This window comes from Brachyistius frenatus, unplaced genomic scaffold, assembly GCF_029030835.1.
Source record: "Brachyistius frenatus isolate BFR_SWC_R1_liver_20210118 unplaced genomic scaffold, ASM2903083v1 Contig_237, whole genome shotgun sequence".
Classification (NCBI taxonomy): Eukaryota; Metazoa; Chordata; class Actinopteri; family Embiotocidae; genus Brachyistius; species Brachyistius frenatus.
Genome location: NW_027210836.1, coordinates 499,190 through 521,041, shown reverse-complemented (window position 1 = coordinate 521,041; position 21,852 = coordinate 499,190). Strand labels below are relative to the sequence as shown.

Here is a 21,852-nt window from a genome sequence, read left to right as displayed (position 1 = left end):
GTGGAGGAGGGGGGAGGAGGGAGGTCAGAGGAGGAGGGAGGGGGAGGAGGGAGGGGGGAGGGAGGTCAGAGGAGGAGGAGGAGGGAGGAGGGAGGGGGAGGGAGGTCAGAGCAGGAGGAGGAGGGGGGAGGAGGGAGGTCAGAGGAGGAGGGAGGGGGAGGGAGGTCAGAGGAGGTAGGGAGGAGGAGGGGGAGGAGGGAGGAGGGGGGAGGATAGGGGGTCGGAGGAGTGAGGAGGGGGGAGGTTGGAGGAGGAGGGGGAGGAGGAGGGAGGTCGTCGGAGGAGGAGGGGGTCGTCGGAGGGGGAGGAGGAGGAGGAGGTCGGAGGAGGAGGGAGGCGGGAGGAGGAGGGAGGTCGTCGGAGGAGGAGGGAGGTCGGAGGAGGCGGAGGAGGAGGAGGGAGGAGGGGGGTCGGAGGAGGAGGGGAGGGGGAGGTTGGAGGAGGAGGAGGGAGGTCGGAGGAGTGAGGAGGAGGGGGGGAGGTTGGAGGAGGAGGGAGGTCGTCGGAGGAGGAGGGAGGTCGGAGGAGGGGGGGTCGGAGGAGTGAGGAGGAGGGGGGGAGGTTGGAGGAGGAGGAGGGAGGTCGTCGGAGGAGGAGGGGGGAGGAGGAGGGAGGAGGGGGCCGGCTCTGAGGTGGGGTTGCCCGTGGAGGAGGGAGGAGGGAGGAGGGGGCAGTCCGGCTGCGTCTCTCTGCGCCTCCTCACGGCAGTAACTTCCAAACACGTCGGAGCAGCTCGGAGGAGGTCTCTGACCGGGAGCACCGCCGAGCAGCAGACACGTTCAGCGGCTCCGAGCACCAACGCAGTCCGGCCGGTAAGAACCGACCAACCGACGTTTATTCTCTAATTCACGGAGGAAAAAGGCTCCGCGTTGCCGCCGCTAGCCTAGCTAGCCTTGCTAACCGACGTCAGTCGCCCCTCCGCGGCTAGCTCGGCTCGGCTCGGCTCGGCTCGGCTCCGGTCCGGTCGCAGCTGGAGAGGACCGGGCTGTGGCTCCGTTTGTCCCGGGATCAAAAGTGAGATCTTTTATCTGCGTGTGAACGGACAAATCTGGCGGGACGTTTTATCCCCGGAGAGAAGAGACGCCGTTAACGGAAACACGGCGACGGGAAACTGAACGGTGTTTTAACGCTCCGGTCAACGTGACCAGAACCAGCTGTTTATGTTTATGTTTAATGTTTATGTTTAATATTTATATGTTAGTTTATCAGATGGGTTCCGGTGCTGCCGACAGACGGTTGGGCAACGAACCGAACCGTTTCAAACTTTAAAGTTTCCCGGAGAAGTTTTGTGTTTCGGAACAAAGCGAACTTTTTCCGGGTTTAATGACACCTGGACTTTGTACCAAACCCGGTTTACCGTGAGCGGAAACCGTCCCGGTGGACTTCCGTTAAGGAGAACCGGAGACACGGCTGAGGTTCACGTCCAGACCACCTTCTCGGGGGGTTTCCGGCCGGAGCAGGGTTTGTTCTTTCCCGGTGTTCTCACGTCCCCCACCCCGGTGGAGCAAAAGGCCCAGCCGGCCCGCAGGCGCCCCCCCCCCCAGGGTCCAGACTGACGGACTGCTCCTTTACTGCAACACCAGCATGGAGCTGCTGCTGTTCACCTGTTGGGATGTTTACCTGTCAACATGTCGGCCTTCCACTGAACAAGTACAAATACAGCGTAGACTAAATACTTCAGGACAAGTTAAAGTACAAATACAGCGTAGACTAAATACTTCAGGACAAGTTAAAGTACAAATACAGCGTAGACTAAATACTTCAGGACAAGTTAAAGTACAAATACAGCGTAGACTAAATACTTCAGGACAAGTTAAAGTACAAATACAGCGTAGACTAAATACTTCAGGACAAGTTAAAGTACAAATACAGCGTAGACTAAATACTTCAGGACAAGTTAAAGTACAAATACAGCATCGACTAAATACTTCAGGACAAGTTAAAGTACAAATACAGCATCGACTAAATACTTCAGGACAAGTTAAAGTACAAATACAGCGTAGACTAAATACTTCAGGACAAGTTAAAGTACAAATACAGCGTCGACTAAATACTTCAGGACAAGTTAAAGTACAAATACAGCGTCGACTAAATACTTCAGGACGAGTTAAAGTACAAATACAGCGTCGACTAAATACTTCAGGACGAGTTAAAGTACAAATACAGCATCGACTAAATACTTCAGGACAAGTTAAAGTACAAATACAGCATCGACTAAATACTTCAGGACAAGTTAAAGTACAAATACAGCGTAGACTAAATACTTCAGGACAAGTTAAAGTACAAATACAGCGTCGACTAAATACTTCAGGACAAGTTAAAGTACAAATACAGCAACATAAATATACTCAAGTACAGCTAAAGTAAAATAAAGATGCTATAGTACAAGTTAAAGTACAAATCCAGCTTTTAAAATACACCAATACTAATAAAAGTACCAACACATTAACGTAAAGTTAAATATTTACATACCGATTTTCTTTGGACTTGAGTTTTATTTTTTAAGTTGTACTTTGTTAAAAAAGCTTTTCCACACTGGAGTTTGTTAGCAAAGTTTGTTGAATTCTTTTGGGTGTTTTTATTTATTGAACTGTACGAGTTTTTCTTAAAATTTAGACATTTTTTACATGAATAATGTAATAATAATAATAATAATAATAATAATAAAAACAAAAATGGTCAAACATGATGTGAAATTGGACGTTTGATGATGTAATGATGGTGACAGGTCTGTTTACCAGACCATGAAGCCAAATATATAATATAATCTTTAATGGTCAGATTCAGACTATGTTGGCGTTGTGATCCTGAATCAAACACGACAGATATTAGATTTAATTTGATGTTATCTTCGGCTTAAAGTGTCTTTTTTTCTCTCCCCCAAACTAAAACCATCAGTTGTCAGTTTCGGCCTTCAGACTTGCTCAGAGTTTTGTTCTCGGTGTGATTGTGTTTGGATGGAGCTGCTGTGTTGTTGTTGTTGTTTTGTATCCTGGGGAAGCGGTTGCTGCGGTTACGAGACCCCGTGGAGGATCCTCCGTCTCCGTGGTTGTCGTTAAGTGAGTCTGCAGGTTGCTGGGATCATGAGATGAAAAACAGCGCGAGCAGCTTAAAGGCAGCGAGACGAGGAAGGAGGAGGATGATGATGATGATGATGTGGCCCCCCTCCCTCCTCCTCCTCCTCCTCTTCTTCGTCCCAGCAGAGTCGGACTCTAGAGAATCAGCCTCAGCGACGTGTACCAGCTGCACCCGTGATGAATGGCTCCGGCTGGCTGGCTGACTGGGTTGGTTGGTTGCCATGACGAGTACGCTGGCAGGTGTTGCCGTGCCGACGCCTCCTTTTTTTCTCGGGGCACGTTTGCACGTCGTTTCAGTGCTTCAGAGAAAAGGCCCGCCGGCGGCATCTGGTCGAACCGGTTTACTATAAACGGCTGTTTGAAATACTGCAGATGTTTCTGAAGATCTGAAGATCTTTGTTGTCCGTCAGGAATCAAACCTCGTCTGGACGGTTGTAAGAACGAAGAAATAACGGCCGCGTCAGCTTTACTGTGACTTCTCTCTGAACGGGCGGTTTGGTCGTTGTGGAGATGCAGAGCTGAACGTCTGCCAGAAAGAAAAAAAAAAAGCCGAGGTTGAATACATCAGCGCTCGCTCCAACACCCGGCGACTGGTGGCGCTCACGTCAGGTCGGGCCCAAACAAACGGCGCTCCGGTGCTGCGTAAAGTCAGCTATCGTTCAAAAAGATAAAAGAAAACGCTTGATCTAATGAGTTTTGAATATTTGTATAGTCAATCAAATTTGAAAAAAACAAGTCATTAATATGCGACTGCACGAAAAAAAAAATCACATCAGTTTTCAGTGTTTTACCCTCCGACAGCCTCGAGTCCGGTCGAAATTAGAAAAAAGAAGTACCATCAATGCTGTTGCTTTTTGTTTTTATTCATCTCCTCGCTGCTAAATTCTTTCGTTGTCATTTAGATCTTCTTTCTTTCGTCTCTGATTAGTTCTTGTTCTCTGGTGGCAGATTCACATTCATACAACATTCAACAGACTTCACTTCATTCAGGTTTTTCAAATTTGTTCCTCAGATCACATCTTTAGGACGGACGGTTATTTATTATTAATATTATTGTAAATAAAAGTGTTCGTAGCTTTCGGGTCTGAAAAATGGTTCAGTCAGATCCACCGCTGGCTCCTCCCCCAGCTCGTCCAAATATGGTCACTTCCTGCTCCAAACCGCTCCGAACTAGCAAAGATGGTGACGGACAGAATCTGAACTGGAGGATTCATAACGTTCACAAACCAACGATGACATCACTGATGGATAATGACATCACTGATGGATAATGACATCACTGATGGTTGATGACATCACTGATGTTATTCGATTTGTTTCAGACGTTCCAAAAAATCATCCAGATACGATCTGGCCCTAAATTTCGTAATACCAACAACAACTGTTCCCCCTCTTATTTTGAAAGGACTCCTGGTTTTTCTGCCGAGAGACTCACATTTAAATATCTTCTCTTTATGAACGGCAGCTTCTCTTGTTATTTTATTCTGAGCCGTGTTATCAGACGTGTTTCTGCGTCGTTACGTACGTGATCTGTAGAGAGGTGGATAATAATAAAAAGGCTCCGTGTCGTCTGCCGGGAATTAAAAAAAGCTTAAACTGAGATCTTTGATGTGGGAGTTGATGTGGACCTCAGTGACGGCAGGCTTTAACAGGAAACTCGCTCGTTAAGGACCAGATCAGTGCGGGTCAGAACCTGCAGCCGCCGAGAGGCCGGGCCACGCTGAGCTTCTTCCAGTCCTGAAGCATCCGAAGCAGACGGCGCTGCTTTGGTGGTTTTTGTTTTGTTTGTGGCCTCAGAGGGACTTTAGAAAATCAATCTCTTTTGTTTCTCCACCTCGGTCCGCTGCATCCCGTTTTCATTAGTGGATCAGCGCCGTGCTGGCGTGAGGACGGGCCTCCTCGTCTCCTCGGTCTGATGTGAACCAGCTGGAATCGGAGGCCCGGAGGACCCGACGAGCTGGAACCGACCCGGTTCTGCTGCTGGATGTGTTGGAGGCAGATTATCAGAAACATGTAGTTCAGTAGGAACGCATCTTGTTTGTCTCCTTCAGGATTTAAGAAGCGTGAGTTACCTCCTCCCTCCTCCCCCTCCTCCCTCCCCCCTCCCCCCTTCACCCAGATGACGACGATCTAAATATAGACCTCCATCTTTTTTTTATTCCCCCCTGTCTCGGGTTCATCCATGTGTGTACGAGCATGCATGTGGACATACCGTCTGCACATGTCATATTAATGACCCCACGGGGAAGAGGAGGAAGAGGAAGAGGAGGAGGAGGAAGAAGAAAGGGCTGATGGGAAGAAAACAGGAAGTGGCTCTCGGTGGAGCAGCTGGACTTTATTATGTTTTAAAAAATTCTAAATGTGGACGAGAAGGAGAGACGATGAAGCACATATTGTCCCCAGAATGCTGCTTGTCCTCGTCCTCGTCCTCGTCCAACACGGAGTCACTGGAGAGGCGGAGCCTGCTGGCAAAAAATTATATACGATATCAAAATATCGGCCCAAAATGTGGTCGTCGAAATACTTGCGATTCGTAATGTACGTTGTTTCCATGCCAACACCACCTCAGCAAAAAGATCAACCAATGAAATGAGTGCTTTTATTTGAAAAGAACAAACACAACAGGAAGTCTCAACGAAGAATACAAAACATGACTGAATTATTAAAATAAAGAAATACCGTGTGAAGGACAAAGCCGTGGCTAAGCTAACGTTAGCCTGTGAACATTTAACTTTAATGATAAACTTTTTTTCTCTGATCCAGTAAACTTGATTTAGAATGTAGTAAATGTAAATAACTTTTAATTCAAAATAATGAGGTGTAAATAATTTATTTGAGCATGTTAGACAACATACATGTCGATACTGACATGCCAACGAGAGGCTGATAAACGGGTTCTTCCCTTCAGAAAGAAACTTTTTTCTCCGACGTGTTTTAATCATCCGTATTAATCCTGAAAAAACTCGAACCGTCGGTTTCTGGATGAATTCTCCTCCGGTGGGATTAACTGTGATCTTCATAAACCATATCCATAATCTATCGGGGGGGGGGGGGGGCTCCCATCTGCTCCACACGCAGATGAAAACCATCAACTCCGTCTGATCCACATCTTGTGTTTGATTGACAGGTCTGTGGTGATTGGATTGGATGGGCTCGTCCAAATATGGTCATTTCTGCCTCGCAAATAGAAAAATCGCGACTGAACTTTTGAGCATTTTTTTTTTCTGTGGACGTGAACGGAGGTTTTCTGTTGAGGCGATGTCACGTGGTGTCGCCATAGTAACGCCGCCACCTTGAGGGGGAAACTGCCGATTTACTGCAGAGCTGTTCCTTTAAAAACGGGATCTCATGAAGTTTTGTATTTTTCCTGCAATTATTTTAAAACACAGTTAGAAAAGAAAATATAATGCGACCTGAGAAACGATCGCTGCTCACCAGATTTAACTCGAACAAACACCGGAGCAGGCGTGTGCATCAGTTGGTGAAGGCGTGTTTGTTTTCCCGTGTGATTAGCGTGATGTTCTCTAAGTGCCGAGCACGTCGACGCCCGAAGGAACCAAACGGGTCGTTAAAGCTGCAGCGAGCGTCTTCATTGATCTCTGGCTGAAATGACTTCCAGAGAAGAAAAACAAAAACATCTTCCATCACAGAAATATGCTCCCACTCACTCTGAAATCAAAGTCCACTTCATTTCTCTTCACTTCCATCAAAAACAGCTCGACGAGAAACGCATTCGTTTTGTTTTGAAAGACGGACTTTAGGAGATTTTTGATGATTTCTAAAACATCGTTAGAAATTGTAAGTAAAAGCTGGACTTCATCCAGTATGTTGTATAGTTCTCCACCTTATAAAACAAATATCTTTTGCTTTTATGATCACAGGGATGGTTTTGTTTTTTGTTGTTTTTGTGGAATAATTGTTGGAAATATTTTGTAGATCTCCTGAATTATACATTAATTATTCACAATGACTTCGATTTCCTTGAGCGACTCATATTTTTAACATTTAAACTCTTATTATAGAACGACTGCACACACACACACACACACACACACACACACACACACACACACACACACACACACACACACACACACACACACACACACACACACACACACGTGTTCGACACCCAGCTCACCTGTTGATCCCCGTGAGCCTGAACAAACGAGTGTTAAACCCGAACAGGAAGCTTTCAGGATGTGAAGAAAAGTGAGTTAAAGTTGTTCACGTCTTTAAACACCCCCCCCCCCCTCCCCGTGATCCTGCAGAGTTCAATGGGATTAGGAGATTAGCGCTCTTCAAGGCGCCTGTTTTAACGAGCACTAATTGATTTGCCTTTTAGGACATGTTAGACAGGAAGTCCCCCCCCCTCCAGCTGCAGGCGGAGCTCCGTGTTGGGCCTCATGACTCGTAGGGGGGGCTGTTTTGGTCTCCATGTAAACAAACACAATCAGCCTTTTTTTGTTTGTTTGGCAGGAAACACGCTGCTGTCGGCACGAAATTGCTGATTTCAACAGTTTTGAGCTGCAGAGTGCCCATCGGTCTAACACCCCCCCCCCCCTTCTGTTGTCTTTCAGAGCCGTGCCGGTCCACTTCCTGTCCGTCCTCCTCGATTGTGTCTCCGAGCTGTGTGTGGCATCATTATGGGACAATAGCAGCGGGAATCAAAGCCCTCCCTCCTCCTCCCCCCATTTCTGTCTCTCTCAGCCTGAAACCCCCCCCCCCTAACAAACACAACACAGACCCCCCGCCCTCCCCCACCACACACACATCCCCCCGTCCCTGCAGCCAGTCGGCCAGTGAGTGTAATCCTCTGTAAAGTAAAGGCCCTGTTCGGCTCCCCCTTTTGTCATGGCGGTTGTTGTTGTTGCGGAGGCCTCCCCCAGGAGAGGAGTGGAGGGGGAACAGACGGCAGCATAAACAGCCCACAAAGGGACGAAGCGAGCCGCGAGACACCGACGCTGCCGTTTGTTTTTTGAGCCGTGGCAGGATGAAGCTGGGGGGGCGGCGGTCGCAGCTCAGCGGGGGGGCAGCTCCATGATGTGGGACCGGACCCGCCGCCGACGCTGTCCACCTGCCGACCTGCAGCTGGGAATGCAGTGAGGCGGTCACCGAGGAGACACGGGACTCTCCTTCCTGCTGCACCGTATTTGTTCTACTCTTCCTCTGATTGGTGGTCTCTTCAGGCTCCGCCCACCAAAAGTGCCTTTTTACTGTCCTGTCTGCAGGAACTGTCTCATATCTGTACTTCAGATCACCTACGCTGTGTATCGTACTCATTGAACCTGACAATCATCACACACCTAAAGACCGCCCCCGCCCCACCACCCCCCCACCCCGAGCCGTCGCCATGCTCAGCATTCAGTCCAAATGGCGCTACCTGTTCATGTTCCTGGGCATCCAGCTGGTCGTCATGGCGCTGCTGTCCAGGGAGGGGTACCAGAAGAGGGTTACCTATTTCATCCGCATCTTCCGCAAGCCGGATGCCGCCCCCCCGCCGGGCCGTAACCACACGACCGTGGCCCCCATCAGCGGAGTGGACGTGTACGCCAACCTGTCCCACCTGTCCAAGACAAGCGGCCACGCAGACGACGTCCCCTTCTGCCCCAAGACGTCCCCTCTGATAGGTGAGTTCACACCTTCCTTCACAACCATCAGTGATGTCATTGTTGGTTTGTGAACGTTATGAATCCTCCAGTTCAGATTCTGTCTGTCACCATCTTGCTAGTTCGGAGCAGGAAGTGACCATATTTGGACGAGCTGGGGGAGGAGCCAGCGGTGGATCTGACCGATCTGATTGGAAACCTGACGATACTACGTCCCACCCACCGATAGCTGTAACCTGACTGCACCGCAGGCCTGTCAATCAAACAGACACGCCCCCAAAAACAGGTCTTCTTGAATCTTCTTTTCTAATGAATGAGGGATTATTTTCAGATGGACCTCCAGAAAACTAAGAAGAAGGAGTGACTTTAGCTAACAACACCGAGATAACTGATGGACACATTTTATTCACTTTGGATTTGATGACAGAAGTTGAATGGGAGTCTATGGAGCCGGAGGCTTTTTGGAGCCGACCTCTAGTGGCACTCGCCGGTATTGCAGCTGAAGACACTTCTGGATCAGAACCATTTTACAGACCTGAAGCTACGAACTCTTTTATATCCAGCCTGTGGTTTCCATGCAGAAAAATAAACGGCAGCAGAACTTTAATTAAAAGTTCCACCAAAGTGAGTGAATGTGAAACGGAGGTGTCGTCCTCATTAACCTGGATTTGTTGTGATTAGCAGGACGACATCGTGACTGTAAAATAAGTATTTTATCAGAGACGCGCAGCAGGACGACTCGTCGCTTCTCAGCCTCACGGATGTAAACAAACCCCGACGTGAGAGATGACCCGTCACACAACAGTGAAGACGTGACTGTGACAACACAGAGACTTCAATATCCATCCATCATTTAAACCTGCTCTATCCTGAACAGGGTGACAGGGGGCGGAGCCTATCCCAGTTGATTTAGGGCAAAGGCGGAGTTGAAAATGATTCTCCACACAAAGGTTCCAGGTTGGAACGAGGGATGAGCATTTCAAAGAAAAGCACTATTTGATTATTATCCAATATAACAGTTTCCACTGTTTCATAAGAACAGAAGAAAAATATTTGCACATACTAATCCAATTTTTTTTGTTAAAAACCAACTATTTAAATATTTCAAAATCATCTTCCAGGTCTGTAAAATGGTTCTGATCCAGAAGTGTCTTCAGCTGCAATACCAGCGAGTGCCACTAGAGGTCGGCTCCAAAAAGCCTCCGGCTCCATAGACTCCCATTCAACTTCTCTCATCAAATCCAAAGTGAATAAAATGTGTCCATCAGTTATCTCGGTGTTGTTAGCTAAAGTCACTCCTTCTTCTTAGTTTTCTGGAGGTCCATCTGAAAATAATCCCTCATTCATTAGAAAAGAAGATTCAAGAAGACCTGTTTTTGGGGGCGTGTCTGTTTGATTGACAGGCCTGTGGTGCAGTCAGGTTACAGCTATCGGTGGGCGGGACGTAGTGTCGTCAGGTTTCCAATCAGATCGGTCAGATCCACCGCTGGCTCCTCCCCCAACTCGTCCAAATATGGTCACTTCCTGCTCCAAACCGCTCCGAACTATTAAAGATGGTGACGGACAGAATCTGAACTGGAGGATTCATAACGTTCACAAACCAACGATGACATCACACGATGTCTTTCAAATTTTTAATGTGGACACAAATCGAGTCGACAAAAAGCTGTTTTTGTTTTGTTATGATTTTCGTGGTGCTTTCAGGTCAGGAAACGGAGGATCTCCGTTTTGGATGTTTTTCATTTTGTTAACATTGATTTCCAGTAAACGTGAATCCTCCTCGGTGTCATTTCAGTGTGTTTACCAGCAGCTTCCAACCTCCTGCTGATAACCGAACCTGGAGGGTCTCTTTGTACTCATTCTTCTAGAAGAACAATTTAAAACGCGTCATGAGGGTGTTACTGACAAACCGATCAGGTGTCAGAGAACAGAAAACCCCCGGAGTCACACTGAAACTGGTTTAACAAGCCGCGGCTGCACCGACACACATCCTCTGTGGTTGAATGTTCCTCTAAAAGTAGACCATCAAATTTACAGATGACCCCTAAACGCTTCACATGCAGGCTAAAGGTCATTGTTGACCTTTAATCAGCTGCTGAAGACGGTGAAACACAGCTGAGAGCTCGGGGAGGTTGAGATAATAAGTGGACCATGACTCCGTCCTGTTTGTGTGTGTTGGTGGCTGCCACACGCGTGTTACATGCTAGTTGAGAGGTTGCTGAGCAGCAGGAAGTGAACAGAAAGCAGCTGGAGCGAAACAGTCCAAACAGGTTGAGTCAGCTGACCACATTTTTCCATCATGACAAACTCCTCTGACGCTTCACGCGTTCAACTTCAAAATATCGTTTTATTGACCTACAATCAAATATGTTCAACTTTCACTCATAAAAAACCCCGAAGTAAAACATGAAATCCTCACGTTTAACTTTAAAGTTGGCCGATCATCCGTGTTGAGGATGTGTTGGTACGGATCAGCAGTCCGAACACTAATGATCCAAAATATGACTGGAAGCCATCTGTTTGTTTGTTTGTTTGTTTGTTTGTTTGTTTTCATTTGTTTTCATATTTGAGTGAAGTGTGCTTCTCACATTCAAACAAACATTAAGTGTCAGATGTGTTAAAAATCACCAACATGTCCAGCTTTGTACCGTCAACGTTTGTCTTTCCAGGAATGAGGGTGCGTTCAAGAGCAGCTCGCCTGTATTGGGGAAATCTCGCTGGGAAAGTGGGAGGTTTTTGCGTGCGTTCACGATTAGGGAACTTATCATGGGAACTTATCGTGGGAACTTATCATGGGAACTTATCGTGAGAACTTATCGTGAGAACTTATCGTGGGAACTTATCGTGGGAACTTATCGTGAGAACTTATCGTGGGAACTTATCGTGAGAACTTATCGTGAGAACTTATCGTGAGAACTTATCGTGGGAACTTATCGTGAGAACTTATCGTGGGAACTTATCGTGAGAACTTATCGTGGGAACTTATCGTGGGAACTTATCGTGAGAACTTATCGTGGGAACTTATCGTGAGAACTTATCGTGAGAACTTATCGTGGGAACTTATCGTGGGAACTTATCGTGGGAACTTATCGTGAGAACTTATCGTGGGAACTTATCGTGAGAACTTATCGTGAGAACTTATCGTGGGAACTTATCGTGAGAACTTATCGTGGGAACTTATCGTGAGAACTTATCGTGGGAACTTATCGTGAGAACTTATCGTGGGAACTTATCGTGGGAACTTATCGTGAGAACTTATCGTGGGAACTTATCGTGAGAACTTATCGTGGGAACTTATCGTGGGAACTTATCGTGCCCGTCAGACTCAGTGATGTTCAACCCGTGGCTCACTGCTCCACGTGGTTTCCCCGGTAACGACAGCTGATTTCTGCTCACAGGCGGGCCGATCCACGTCAGCTTCCCGTCCGGACTCACCCTGGCGGAGGTGCAGAAGAAGAACCCACTGGTGGTGCGCGGGGGGCGCTACAGGCCTCCTGACTGCGGGGCGAGGCACCGGACGGCCATCATCATCCCCCACAGACACCGAGAGCACCACCTCAAGTTCCTGCTCTACTACCTCCACCCCTTCCTGCAGCGGCAGCAGCTCAGCTACGGCATCTACATCATCCACCAGGTGAAGCTCGGAGGGGGCGGAGCTACAGCCGACCTATCCGTTTTATTCTGATTCATCTGTTCAGTCCAGTGAGTTTGCTCAGTCATTCAGGCTGGATGTAGAGCGCCCTCTGCTGGTCTGTCTGGATGTTCATCTATTATTTTATTTAGAATTAACATCAGAACGAGGTCTGATATGAAGCATTATTTTTATAGTGGGAGGGGGAAGTGTTTGATATCAGGTTGGTTTTTTATGTTGTGAAGTATGAGGTTTAAAAAAAATATTTTTTTATATAAATTAAAAGTAAAAAGCAAAAAGGATTTTTTTTTTTAATTTTTTTTTTTTTTTTTAAATGTGTTCCAGCTTCACTTTTCTAATAACTTCTTAGATATTAATTTATCAACCTCTTCAGGAGTTTTTGTTGTGATATTTTTTTGGGGAGGGCTTTTCTGGTAAACCTTCAGGAATTCACAAAAGTTGCAAGTCAATGATTTTTATTTTGTTAATTACAACCTCATGAAGAAAGAGTCTGAATGTAATCAGTTCCTGTGATGATGATGATAATATCTGGAAATATTTCACTTCTCATCTTTTTGTTTTATTTTCTGAACAAACAGACAGCTGCTTTCAAAATAAGAGCTTTAAATTATTTTTAAATCATAATTTAGCACAAAAACAAAGTGCCGCTTCATCGCTGTCACTTCCTGTTATGTCTTTTTTTTTTCCAGTCAGCCAGCAGGTGGTTTGTTTTGATGATGAAGAGACGATAAAGAATCTCTGACTTGTTGTTGATGAAGGAAAGTTTTATTTTGAAAGGCTGACTTTCAGCAGAGTTTCTAATGAGGAACTTTACTGCAGCGGGACAGCAGGACGTTTGCTTTAAGTATTGTAACGATTTCCTGCAGCGACTCGTTCACAGAACATTTTGTTGGTGTCGTATTTATTGTGGTTTTGTGAAGTCAGAAGGTTCGATGGACGTTTAGATGACAGTTATTTTTTACGGTTAATTTTCCAGCAATCAGTTACAGAGAAATTTCTGCACCTTTCTGCTTATCGAGTTACTGCAGTTCAAACCAAATTACATGTTTAACTTTTTCAGAAAACTGCTTGAAAATAAGAGAAAAGTTCTGCGATTTGTTCTCGTTCAGTCGGACTCCTGAAGTTCTTTTATAATAAACGTAAATCGTGTTTCCTCTGCAGGCGGGAAACTACACCTTCAACCGAGCCAAGCTGATGAACGCCGGTTTCCGGGAGGCGATGCGGGAGGAGGACTGGGACTGTCTCTTCTTCCACGACGTGGACCTCATTCCTGAAGACGATCGCAACACGTACATGTGCGACGCCAACCCGAAGCACGCCGCCATCGCCATGGACAAGTTCGGATACAAGTACGTCAGCACAGGACGTCACGGGAGCTCTGTGTGTGTGTGTGTGTGTGTGTGTGTGTGTGTGTGTGTGTGTGTGTGTGTGTGTGTGTGTGTGTGTGTGTGTGTGTGTGTGTGTGTGTGTGTGTGTGTGTGTGTGTGTGTGTGTGTGTGTGTGTGTGAGATCCTCACCAGTGTGTGATCTTTGTCCTCTCTAGGCTGCCGTACAAGATGTACTTCGGAGGAGTGTCGGCTCTGACGCCGCTCCACTACCTCAAGATGAACGGCTTCCCCAACAACTACTGGGGGTGGGGCGGAGAGGACGACGACATCGGGGTCAGGTGAGGAGCGTTTCCATAGAGATGAGTTACAAATAGTCATCGAAATATTTATAAAAAAATTAATAGTTCCGTGACTGTTGACTTATTTCCCTCGTTTCTTTGTGGCGCTAGCGAGTGATTTGATTTATTCACGCTGACGATTCTGCCATCAATAATAGATCAATTATTTAAAAAAAACATCTTTTAGTATAAATACAACTCAGACAAACATGCTGATCTTGAGCACACAGACTAAAATACAGCAGGGAGGGAAGGACCACGAGGGACAGGTGGAACTAATCAAACAATCACACAAAGGACAAGAAGTGAAACAAGATGGACACAATTTCAAAATCAAACAGGAAGCGCAAAAAAACCAAAAACTGACTGACTTGAAGACTATGAAGCAGAAAAGAAGTCCAAACCAGAACAGAACCTCAGAAGGTCCCGCTGGAACTCGTTGACGGCATTAAACTCGTAGTTTTAGTTATTTAGTTTATGAACCATGTGTGACCAAGTCGGATCTAAAAACCCTGTTTCCTGTCTCCTCAGGGTGTCTCTGGGGGGGATGTACATCACTCGTCCGTCTCTGAAGGTGGGCCGTTACAAGATGATCAAACACAAGCTGGACAAAGGCAACGACGTGAACCCGAAGAGGTACGACGGGCTCGGAGCTCCGCGGTGTCACGCTGCACCGAACTAACCAAGCAGAGTTCGACCCAAAATCTTGATGCCGTCTGTGATCTTTGGGCCCGCAGGTGGTACTGCTTTAAAAACAGCCATGGAAATCCCTGCATGGGCTCAGGAACACTCAGGGGTGTTCAAGATTTTCTGTTCCCCAAAATCTTCTGTTTGTCAGCTCCAGTTTCAGATCCATGGTGTCTCCGGTGTGTTTGGTTGAATTCTAACCGTCTCTCCACCGGCAGGTTCAACATGCTCGCCAAGACCCGTCAGACCTGGAAGCTGGACGGGATGAACACGGCCGAGTACGAGGTGCTGTCCCGGGAGTACCTGCCCCTCTACACCAACATCACCGTCAACATCGGCACGGAGGCCGGCCTCCACCCGCCTCCCCGAACACCTCCTCCTCCTCCCAAAGCTCCCACCAAGGTCTCCGGAAAACCCAAAGAGGGGCCGTCGGAGAAGTAGCTCCTCCCCTCGCGTCGCGCTGCACGGCGGTCGGAGGTCAGTCGGGACTCGAACCTTAAAGCGACGGCGCTCCTCTTTGGCTTCCCGTCGATGTGCCTGTTCTTCCAGAGGAGCGCCGGCGGAGGGAGGCGCCAACAGTTGGACTCTATGAGTTTATATATCCGCGGCGCTGTGCTCGCCGCCCAAACCTTTACGAGGCCTTAGAAACCTTTTTTTTGTTGTTGTTTTTTGTCTTTTCACTCGAACCTTACTTTATTTAGATGATTGGGTTGAATCGGAGCAGCGGTGCGCCGACGAGGAACGCAGGGTTTTTATTTTCCAGGTGAGTTTAAGAAGCTGCTGAACGATGGAGCTTCCTGTTTCCTGTTTCCGGTTTCCTGTGCACATATCCTGTCTGCAGAGACTTGTTATCTCCGAGGGTGCAACCACAACGCTGAGCAGCGCAGCAGGAGCAGTCCCTAAACGCTGCGACCGGTGGACTGAATCCTCCCCGTTAGTTCGGTGGATCAGCTGTGGGAGAAGCGTAGCTCCGCCCACCGAGGTTCAGCTCGTAGCCTGTGAGCAGTAATCGGATCATCTCGTGTTTCAGCATATCAACAAACCGACAACTGACTTTGTCTTCTGTGTTTTTGCCGTTAAGTTCAGACGAGCTTCGGATCCACATCGAAACGGAGTCCGTCCTCTTTTATTTTGAAAGGCGTGTTGATTATTTACTTTAAAGGAGCCGTCGGGCCGCAGGAACTCGTTCGTGGTTCTGAAGGCTGTGAGGAAGTTGCGATATATCTGCGATACTTTGATTCAATTCAAAAACACAATATTACGACAAAATGTGTGTTATGGTTTTTATACGTGAGCAGAAACGTCAACGGTTTGATCTCAAAATATTCAGTAAACACACTTTCACGTATGTCGTACCGTAACGCAGCAGTGTGATGTCATCGCATCGGGTTTTTTCTCTGAAAAAATGACCTCAAAGTATAACGGCATAAAGTCGCCTTTTTAACGGTTTCCCCGACAACTAATGTAGCCGTGTCGGAGAGGACGAAGACGTCGGAGTCGGGTGAAGATCGTTAAGGCTCCGGATTGGACGGGATTTTGAAATAGTTACTTACTTTTTTTTTGTCGTTTATTTGATTGTAGTTTTTTTTCCGGACACTTGATCGTGATGCGTTTTCCTGCCAGAAGGTGGCGCCAGCCGCCATTGAACAAACGAAGGAGTAGAAGAAGAAGTCGGGAGCTGCCGGGTGGAGACAGATCGGCAACGAGGCGCGTTCAGGCCACACAAAAAAAACGCCCCCTTTAAACAATCGACTTTATTTTAAGTAACATGAAGAATATTTTTTTGTGGCTCTCCGATGGCAAACTCACTTCATTCATTTTATTCTTTCAATATTCGAATTAACTTCAAACATGAAGTGAATTGGTGATATCTTTATTGACTCCGTGTCCCGCGTCCTCCCGCGTCTCCTATGGAAGATGAAAAATAACTCAAAATATAAAAATAAATGATAATAAAATAAAAAATAAATACATTTCAGTCAGAAGAAAAGAGACTGTTTATTTCTAGATTTCCACACATCAGCTACCGTTACTGTCTGTATGTTAATGAGGTGGGCGGTCCTAACCTCAGGCTGGAGCTGATTGGTCCGAACCTTTAACGACATGTTAAGACCTCCCATTTCATTAACATACAGAATAATAAACGTAGAAATCCAGAGTGCTTCGATAACATTTAATGAGTGGAAATGAAATAAATCCACCAGTTTCATTTAATTGTGATTTAGTTTTTTCTCCCTGAACATGTTTTTATTTTTTATTTAGTTTCTCGTATTCATTTCTGCACGGTTGTTGTTTTTTCGTCCTTGTCGTCACTTTCCTCCGACAGACGTGATTGTGTTCATTAAAGACAGAAACCCTTTGTTCAGTTAAATCTGCTGAGCGGGCAGAAACCAAAGACGCAGAGATGTGACGAAGACGTTGTTGTTTGATTCCTTTAACGCTGAACTCTCAAAATGTTCGGACGGAGACGTGTGAGGAGTCGGGTTTTTTCGGGTCGGCGTGGCGCGAAGTATCCGAAGTCACGTGAAACACGGCGTGAGCTTCACGCAGGATTTTAATCTGCTGGGCGGAGAACAGACGGAAGATCTGCTGACGTTTCTTCATCGACTCCGTTCTGATGTGGATCAAACAGCCGTCTCAGCAGTTATTTCCTCTTTATCAAATCTGCACAGTCCAGAGTGGCCTTACATTCATTAATAAACTGATTACTCAGAAGAAAACACATCTCTTCTCTTTTTATTTTGTCACTTTTATATTCGGGTCTTTTTATTATTATTTTTAAGAGAAACATGACTGAATACTTTTTGTGTCTGGTGGGAGGATTTTTATTTGTTCGGCACTTTTCACAGGTATCAAGTCAGTTTTACTGATTGAATATTTTAAAGTTTAGTTTATTAAGTTGATTTCTCACAGTATGACGGAGTATTACAGCCACATTAAGGGAAGAAGATTTTTTTTTTTTTAAATTTTAAGTTTTGATCTCTGGGGAAAAAGTCAAAATACAGTTGAAATGTCAAGAAAATCTTTTAAAGTCAAATAAAAAGTCAAAATGGTGACAAAAAAGTCAGAATATCATGAAAAAGGTTTGAAATATCAATAAATATTTTTTAGCTAATATTTCAATAAAAAAGTCCGTTTGTTGAGAATGATGGTGAATGTCCATAAAAAAGTCAAAATATCGTGAAGAGTTTGAAATGTTGATAAAACCGTTTCTAACACATTTAACACCTTAATTATTGACTTCCATCGTGTGTTTTATATTTTATTTAACAAATATACAATGAAATCAAAAACCTGTTTTTTTTCATCCATCCGTGAACGTCTTCACGCCTCCGGCTGCGTCGCCTCTTCGGACGTTGTGAGTCGTTTCCGGGTGACATCGCGGATGAGAGCTGAAAGACACAACCAGGATGAACATCTGTGCCGGAGCTGCGTAATGTTCAGCGAGTTCTGGTTCTGGTTCTGGTTCTGGTGTCTCACCGTCCAGCAGCGCTCTCGCTGCCTCGCGCTCCTCCAGACGCTCCTTCACCTCCTCGAGGAGCCACGGCAGGAAGTTCGTCTCGATGTCTGGAAATCGTAAAAGAACACGTGTGATTAAAGAAAGTTAAAACTCGTATGACGGAGACGTGGGCGTGACCTCGCTGACCTCTCTCCACGGGGTTGTAGAGGAATCCACATGTCCTCAGCGAGGCGAAGGCGGCGGATCGGAGGTCGGCCAGGTGGCGCCGTGTGAACGCCCGCGCCGCGACCTTCTCCGCGACCTCCTGCTGCTCCTTCAGAGCCTGTTTCTGCTGAGTCATCCGACGCACCTGATCTCAGAGGGAACGAACGCTTCAGACTCGGTAGGTTTTTAAATCATAATAAATCAGCAAACATGTGAAATCCCCCGTCGCCGTAACGACCCCGCAGGTAAGAGATCATAAATCAGACTTTTTATTTTTCTTCGGGACCTGAGCGTTGAATGTTATTTGTTTCTTGCCCACCTTCTCCTCCCGCCGCCGTCTCTCCTGCTCCTGAAGCCGCTGCACCTCCGCCAGCTCGTTGTTGCGCAGCTCCTGCAGCGCCCTCTGCTGGGCCCTCAGGCAGGCCAGCTCCTCCTCCTCCATCACCTCCAGCAGAGACTGTTCCACGGTTTTACCCACCAGCACCTCCAAAACCGGCTGCACCTCCCAGTCGAAGTAGAACAGCTGCAGACGAACACTTCCAGTGAGTTCGGTCACACAGTTCATCATCAACATCCAACAACGTTTAGACGCTGTTGAAACAACATCAAATGCTGAAACCAACCGACGACCATCAGTGATGTCATCAACCATCAGTGATGTCATCAACCATCAGTGACGTCATCGTTGGTTTGTGAACGTTATGAATCCTCCAGTTCAGATTCTGTCCGTCACCATCTTTGTTAGTTCGGAGCGGTTTGGAGCAGGAAGTGACCATATTTGGACGAGCTGGGGGAGGAGCCAGCGGTGGATCTGACCGATCTGATCGGAAACCTGACGATACTACGTCCCGCCCACCGATAGCTGTAACCTGACTGCACCACAGGCCTGTCAATCAAACAGACACGCCCCCAAAAACAGGTCTTCTTGAATCTTCTTTTCTAATGAATGAGGGATTATTTTCAGATGGACCTCCAGAAAACTAAGAAGAAGGAGTGACTTTAGCTAACAACACCGAGAGAACTGATGGACACATTTTATTCACTTTGGATTTGATGAGAGAAGTTGAATGGGAGTCTATGGAGCCGGAGGCTTTTTGGAGCCGACCTCTAGTGGCACTCGCTGGTATTGCAGCTGGAGACACTTCTGGATCGGAACCATTTTACAGACCTGAAGCTACGAACTCTTTTAGAAACAGACTGAGTTAAAACTGAGAGATTTTTAAAACCTGGTGGAACATCATTCACATAAAAGAAATTCATAAAATAATAGAATTTCTCAGTTTTAACATTTGATATGTTGCGTCCCAACCTTTTCTCTTCTGCCTTCTATCAGGACTGTTAATGTGCTCCCGTCCTCCTACCTCGCCCTCTTCTATCTGCGTCCCCACATCTTTGCCCGATTTGGCCGGTATGAAGAGCGGAGATGCCGGTCTGTCCAGGAAGGGGTCGGTCTGACACTCGATGTCGGCCGCTGTCACGATGTTGCTCAGCTCCTCGAGGTAAAGATCTGGAGGTCAACATCAACAAATCAAACACCTGTTCTGGTTTTTTGACAGCTGTGACGACGTCGGGAGAAACGTCGGGAACCTGTTTGCATGTCGACGTGTTTCCTGCCCTGCAGGGCCGCAGGAGTCACCGGCCTGGACCGCTCCCTGGCCCGTCGCCTAGCAACGGCTCTCCTGACAGCCTGCTGTCGCTGCGCCTCGGCGGTGTCCGGCTGAGCTGTCTGTCAACGGAGGACGACGACATGTCGAAGATGAAGCAGACGTCAGAGGTCAATTTTTCAATTCGATACATTCGGGTACCAAAATTATGGGATGGCCTCTCCCATCTGAGACGCAGCTGTTCCTGTTAAAATGCTTGAAAAGGTGCTTTAAAAGAAACAAAACATTTAACTTTTGTTTCGTAACTCTCATCCATCGTCATATCTTTCTGCTTTTATATTGACTTTATTGTTTTTGCTGTGATTGTTGTCGCCTCTATTCTGTTTATTTGTTTACATTATTTGTATGTAGTGATAATATTATGTCAACTTTGTATTTTTTATAACATTATCCAGGTGTGGAGGCTTCAAATGAGCCCACTGGGGATTTTTTTTTTAATTTTGTCAAATAAATCCAAAATCAAATCAAAGCAGTGAATAAAGGGAGCGAAGTGTTTGAAACTTACGGCCGGTGTGAGGTGCTGCGCGTACGTGTTTCCTCTGACGACACGCCGGTCGTACATGATGTTTCCGTAGCGGGGCGGACTCCTGCGGAGGTCAAAGACAAACTCACAGGAGTCAGCAGCACCTTCCCCTTTTAGAAAACCATCATCAAATGTAAAACAGCTCAGTTACACGGCTGCTTAAAACCACTTCGAATTCAAACATTTTATTTCAGTAATTTTACCAAATTGACTCTAAAATTATCGACATTTTTATCAACATTCTTTGCTTTGGAAATTAAGTTATAAACAATAATGGAGACGTTTACTGCAGGAAAGGAATTTATCTTAAATAAAGCAAAACTGGATCGATTTCAGTTTTTTTTTTGTAAAACTCGTGAAAAAAAACCTCATCTTCGATTTTAAGAAGCATCGAGAACAGCGCCCCCTTTTAACGATAACTGGTAGTGACGTCATACAACCATAAAACACAACATGTGTTCAGTCTGTTTACCAACAAGATCAAAGAAGTTCACATCATTTATTTTTTTATACTTTCAATAACTTTTTTGGTCTCGAAAGGAAGATGGTGTAAAAGAAAATGTCACTACATATTTTGAACGTGAAAACTCCTAATATTTAATATTTAATTTGTTGTAAACTTACTGATCCTCATTTGGACATTTAAAACCAACTTCACTGCGTTTCTGGGTGAAAATCTTAAAACTTATCAACACTTATTTTTTTGTTATTTATTATTTTGACTTGCTAAAATATATAATATATCTACATCCTTGTATTTCTGTATGATATTATATTGAGTCTGAATTGTGATTATTAATTTGTTCAATAAATATATGCTACATATGCTATAGTTAGCATCTCAATCAAAACATGACCGGAAGTACGGTACCGTTCGGCTGCGGGGTCTCCGTGTCTGGAGCGACTGTCCACGGGTCTGGGACGACTTGAGAAAGTATAAGTTACGTTTGGATCTCTGTGGTTGCGCGAGGCGAACGACATGTTTGTTTGTTTTTACAGAAACCGTTTAACGTCAATGTTATGGTCGACAACTGACGGGACAACCGGGAGAGGATGCCGCCAACTGTTGTAGCAACCGTGTCCAAGGAAGAGCCGTGACGTCACTTCCTCTGACAAACAACCGCTGCTCGCCAAAAACGAACACATTATTATGATTATTTTTTACAATTAAAGATATTTTATTGAAGTTTCTTAATACAAAATACAAAAATACAACATATGTACGAGAAAGGAACATTAAAAAACAATATATTGTAACGCCGGATGGGAATAAAGGCTTCGATACAAAAATGTAACATTATTTTGTTGTT

General features: G+C 45.9%; 2 protein-coding genes across 2 annotated transcripts; one reads left to right on the top strand and one right to left on the bottom strand.

Annotated features, from left to right (window-relative positions):
• The first annotated feature begins 666 nt into the window (after window positions 1-666).
• LOC138633796 (beta-1,4-galactosyltransferase 3) lies at window positions 667-17,411 on the top strand. Its single transcript, XM_069720248.1, has 7 exons — window positions 667-812; window positions 7,658-8,707; window positions 12,085-12,320; window positions 13,500-13,687; window positions 13,882-14,004; window positions 14,536-14,640; window positions 14,910-17,411. The coding sequence occupies exons 2-7, from the start codon at window positions 8,431-8,433 to the stop codon at window positions 15,130-15,132; spliced, it is 1,152 nt and encodes a 383-aa protein (XP_069576349.1). The 5' UTR covers window positions 667-812; window positions 7,658-8,430; the 3' UTR covers window positions 15,133-17,411.
• Window positions 17,412-17,999: 588 nt separating this feature from the next.
• rsph3 (radial spoke head 3) lies at window positions 18,000-21,584 on the bottom strand. Its single transcript, XM_069720247.1, has 8 exons — window positions 21,414-21,584; window positions 20,525-20,606; window positions 19,943-20,081; window positions 19,717-19,862; window positions 18,675-18,878; window positions 18,338-18,500; window positions 18,172-18,258; window positions 18,000-18,083 (listed from the first exon to the last, which is right to left on the bottom strand). The coding sequence occupies exons 1-8, from the start codon at window positions 21,521-21,523 to the stop codon at window positions 18,016-18,018; spliced, it is 999 nt and encodes a 332-aa protein (XP_069576348.1). The 5' UTR covers window positions 21,524-21,584; the 3' UTR covers window positions 18,000-18,015.
• Between the last annotated feature and the right edge of the window lie 268 nt (window positions 21,585-21,852).

Coding starts and splice junctions, on each gene's coding strand:
- LOC138633796 (XM_069720248.1), top strand. CDS start 8,431: ATGCTCAGCATTCAGTCCAAATGGCGCTACCTGTTCATGTTCCTGGGC. Junction 8,708..12,084: donor CAAGACGTCCCCTCTGATAG/GTGAGTTCACAC, acceptor TTCTGCTCACAG/GCGGGCCGATCCACGTCAGC. Junction 14,641..14,909: donor AACGACGTGAACCCGAAGAG/GTACGACGGGCT, acceptor CTCCACCGGCAG/GTTCAACATGCTCGCCAAGA.
- rsph3 (XM_069720247.1), bottom strand. CDS start 21,523: ATGTCGTTCGCCTCGCGCAACCACAGAGATCCAAACGTAACTTATACT. Junction 19,863..19,942: donor ACACGTCGACATGCAAACAG/GTTCCCGACGTT, acceptor GTTGACCTCCAG/ATCTTTACCTCGAGGAGCTG. Junction 18,879..19,716: donor CGCAGATAGAAGAGGGCGAG/GTAGGAGGACGG, acceptor GTTCGTCTGCAG/CTGTTCTACTTCGACTGGGA.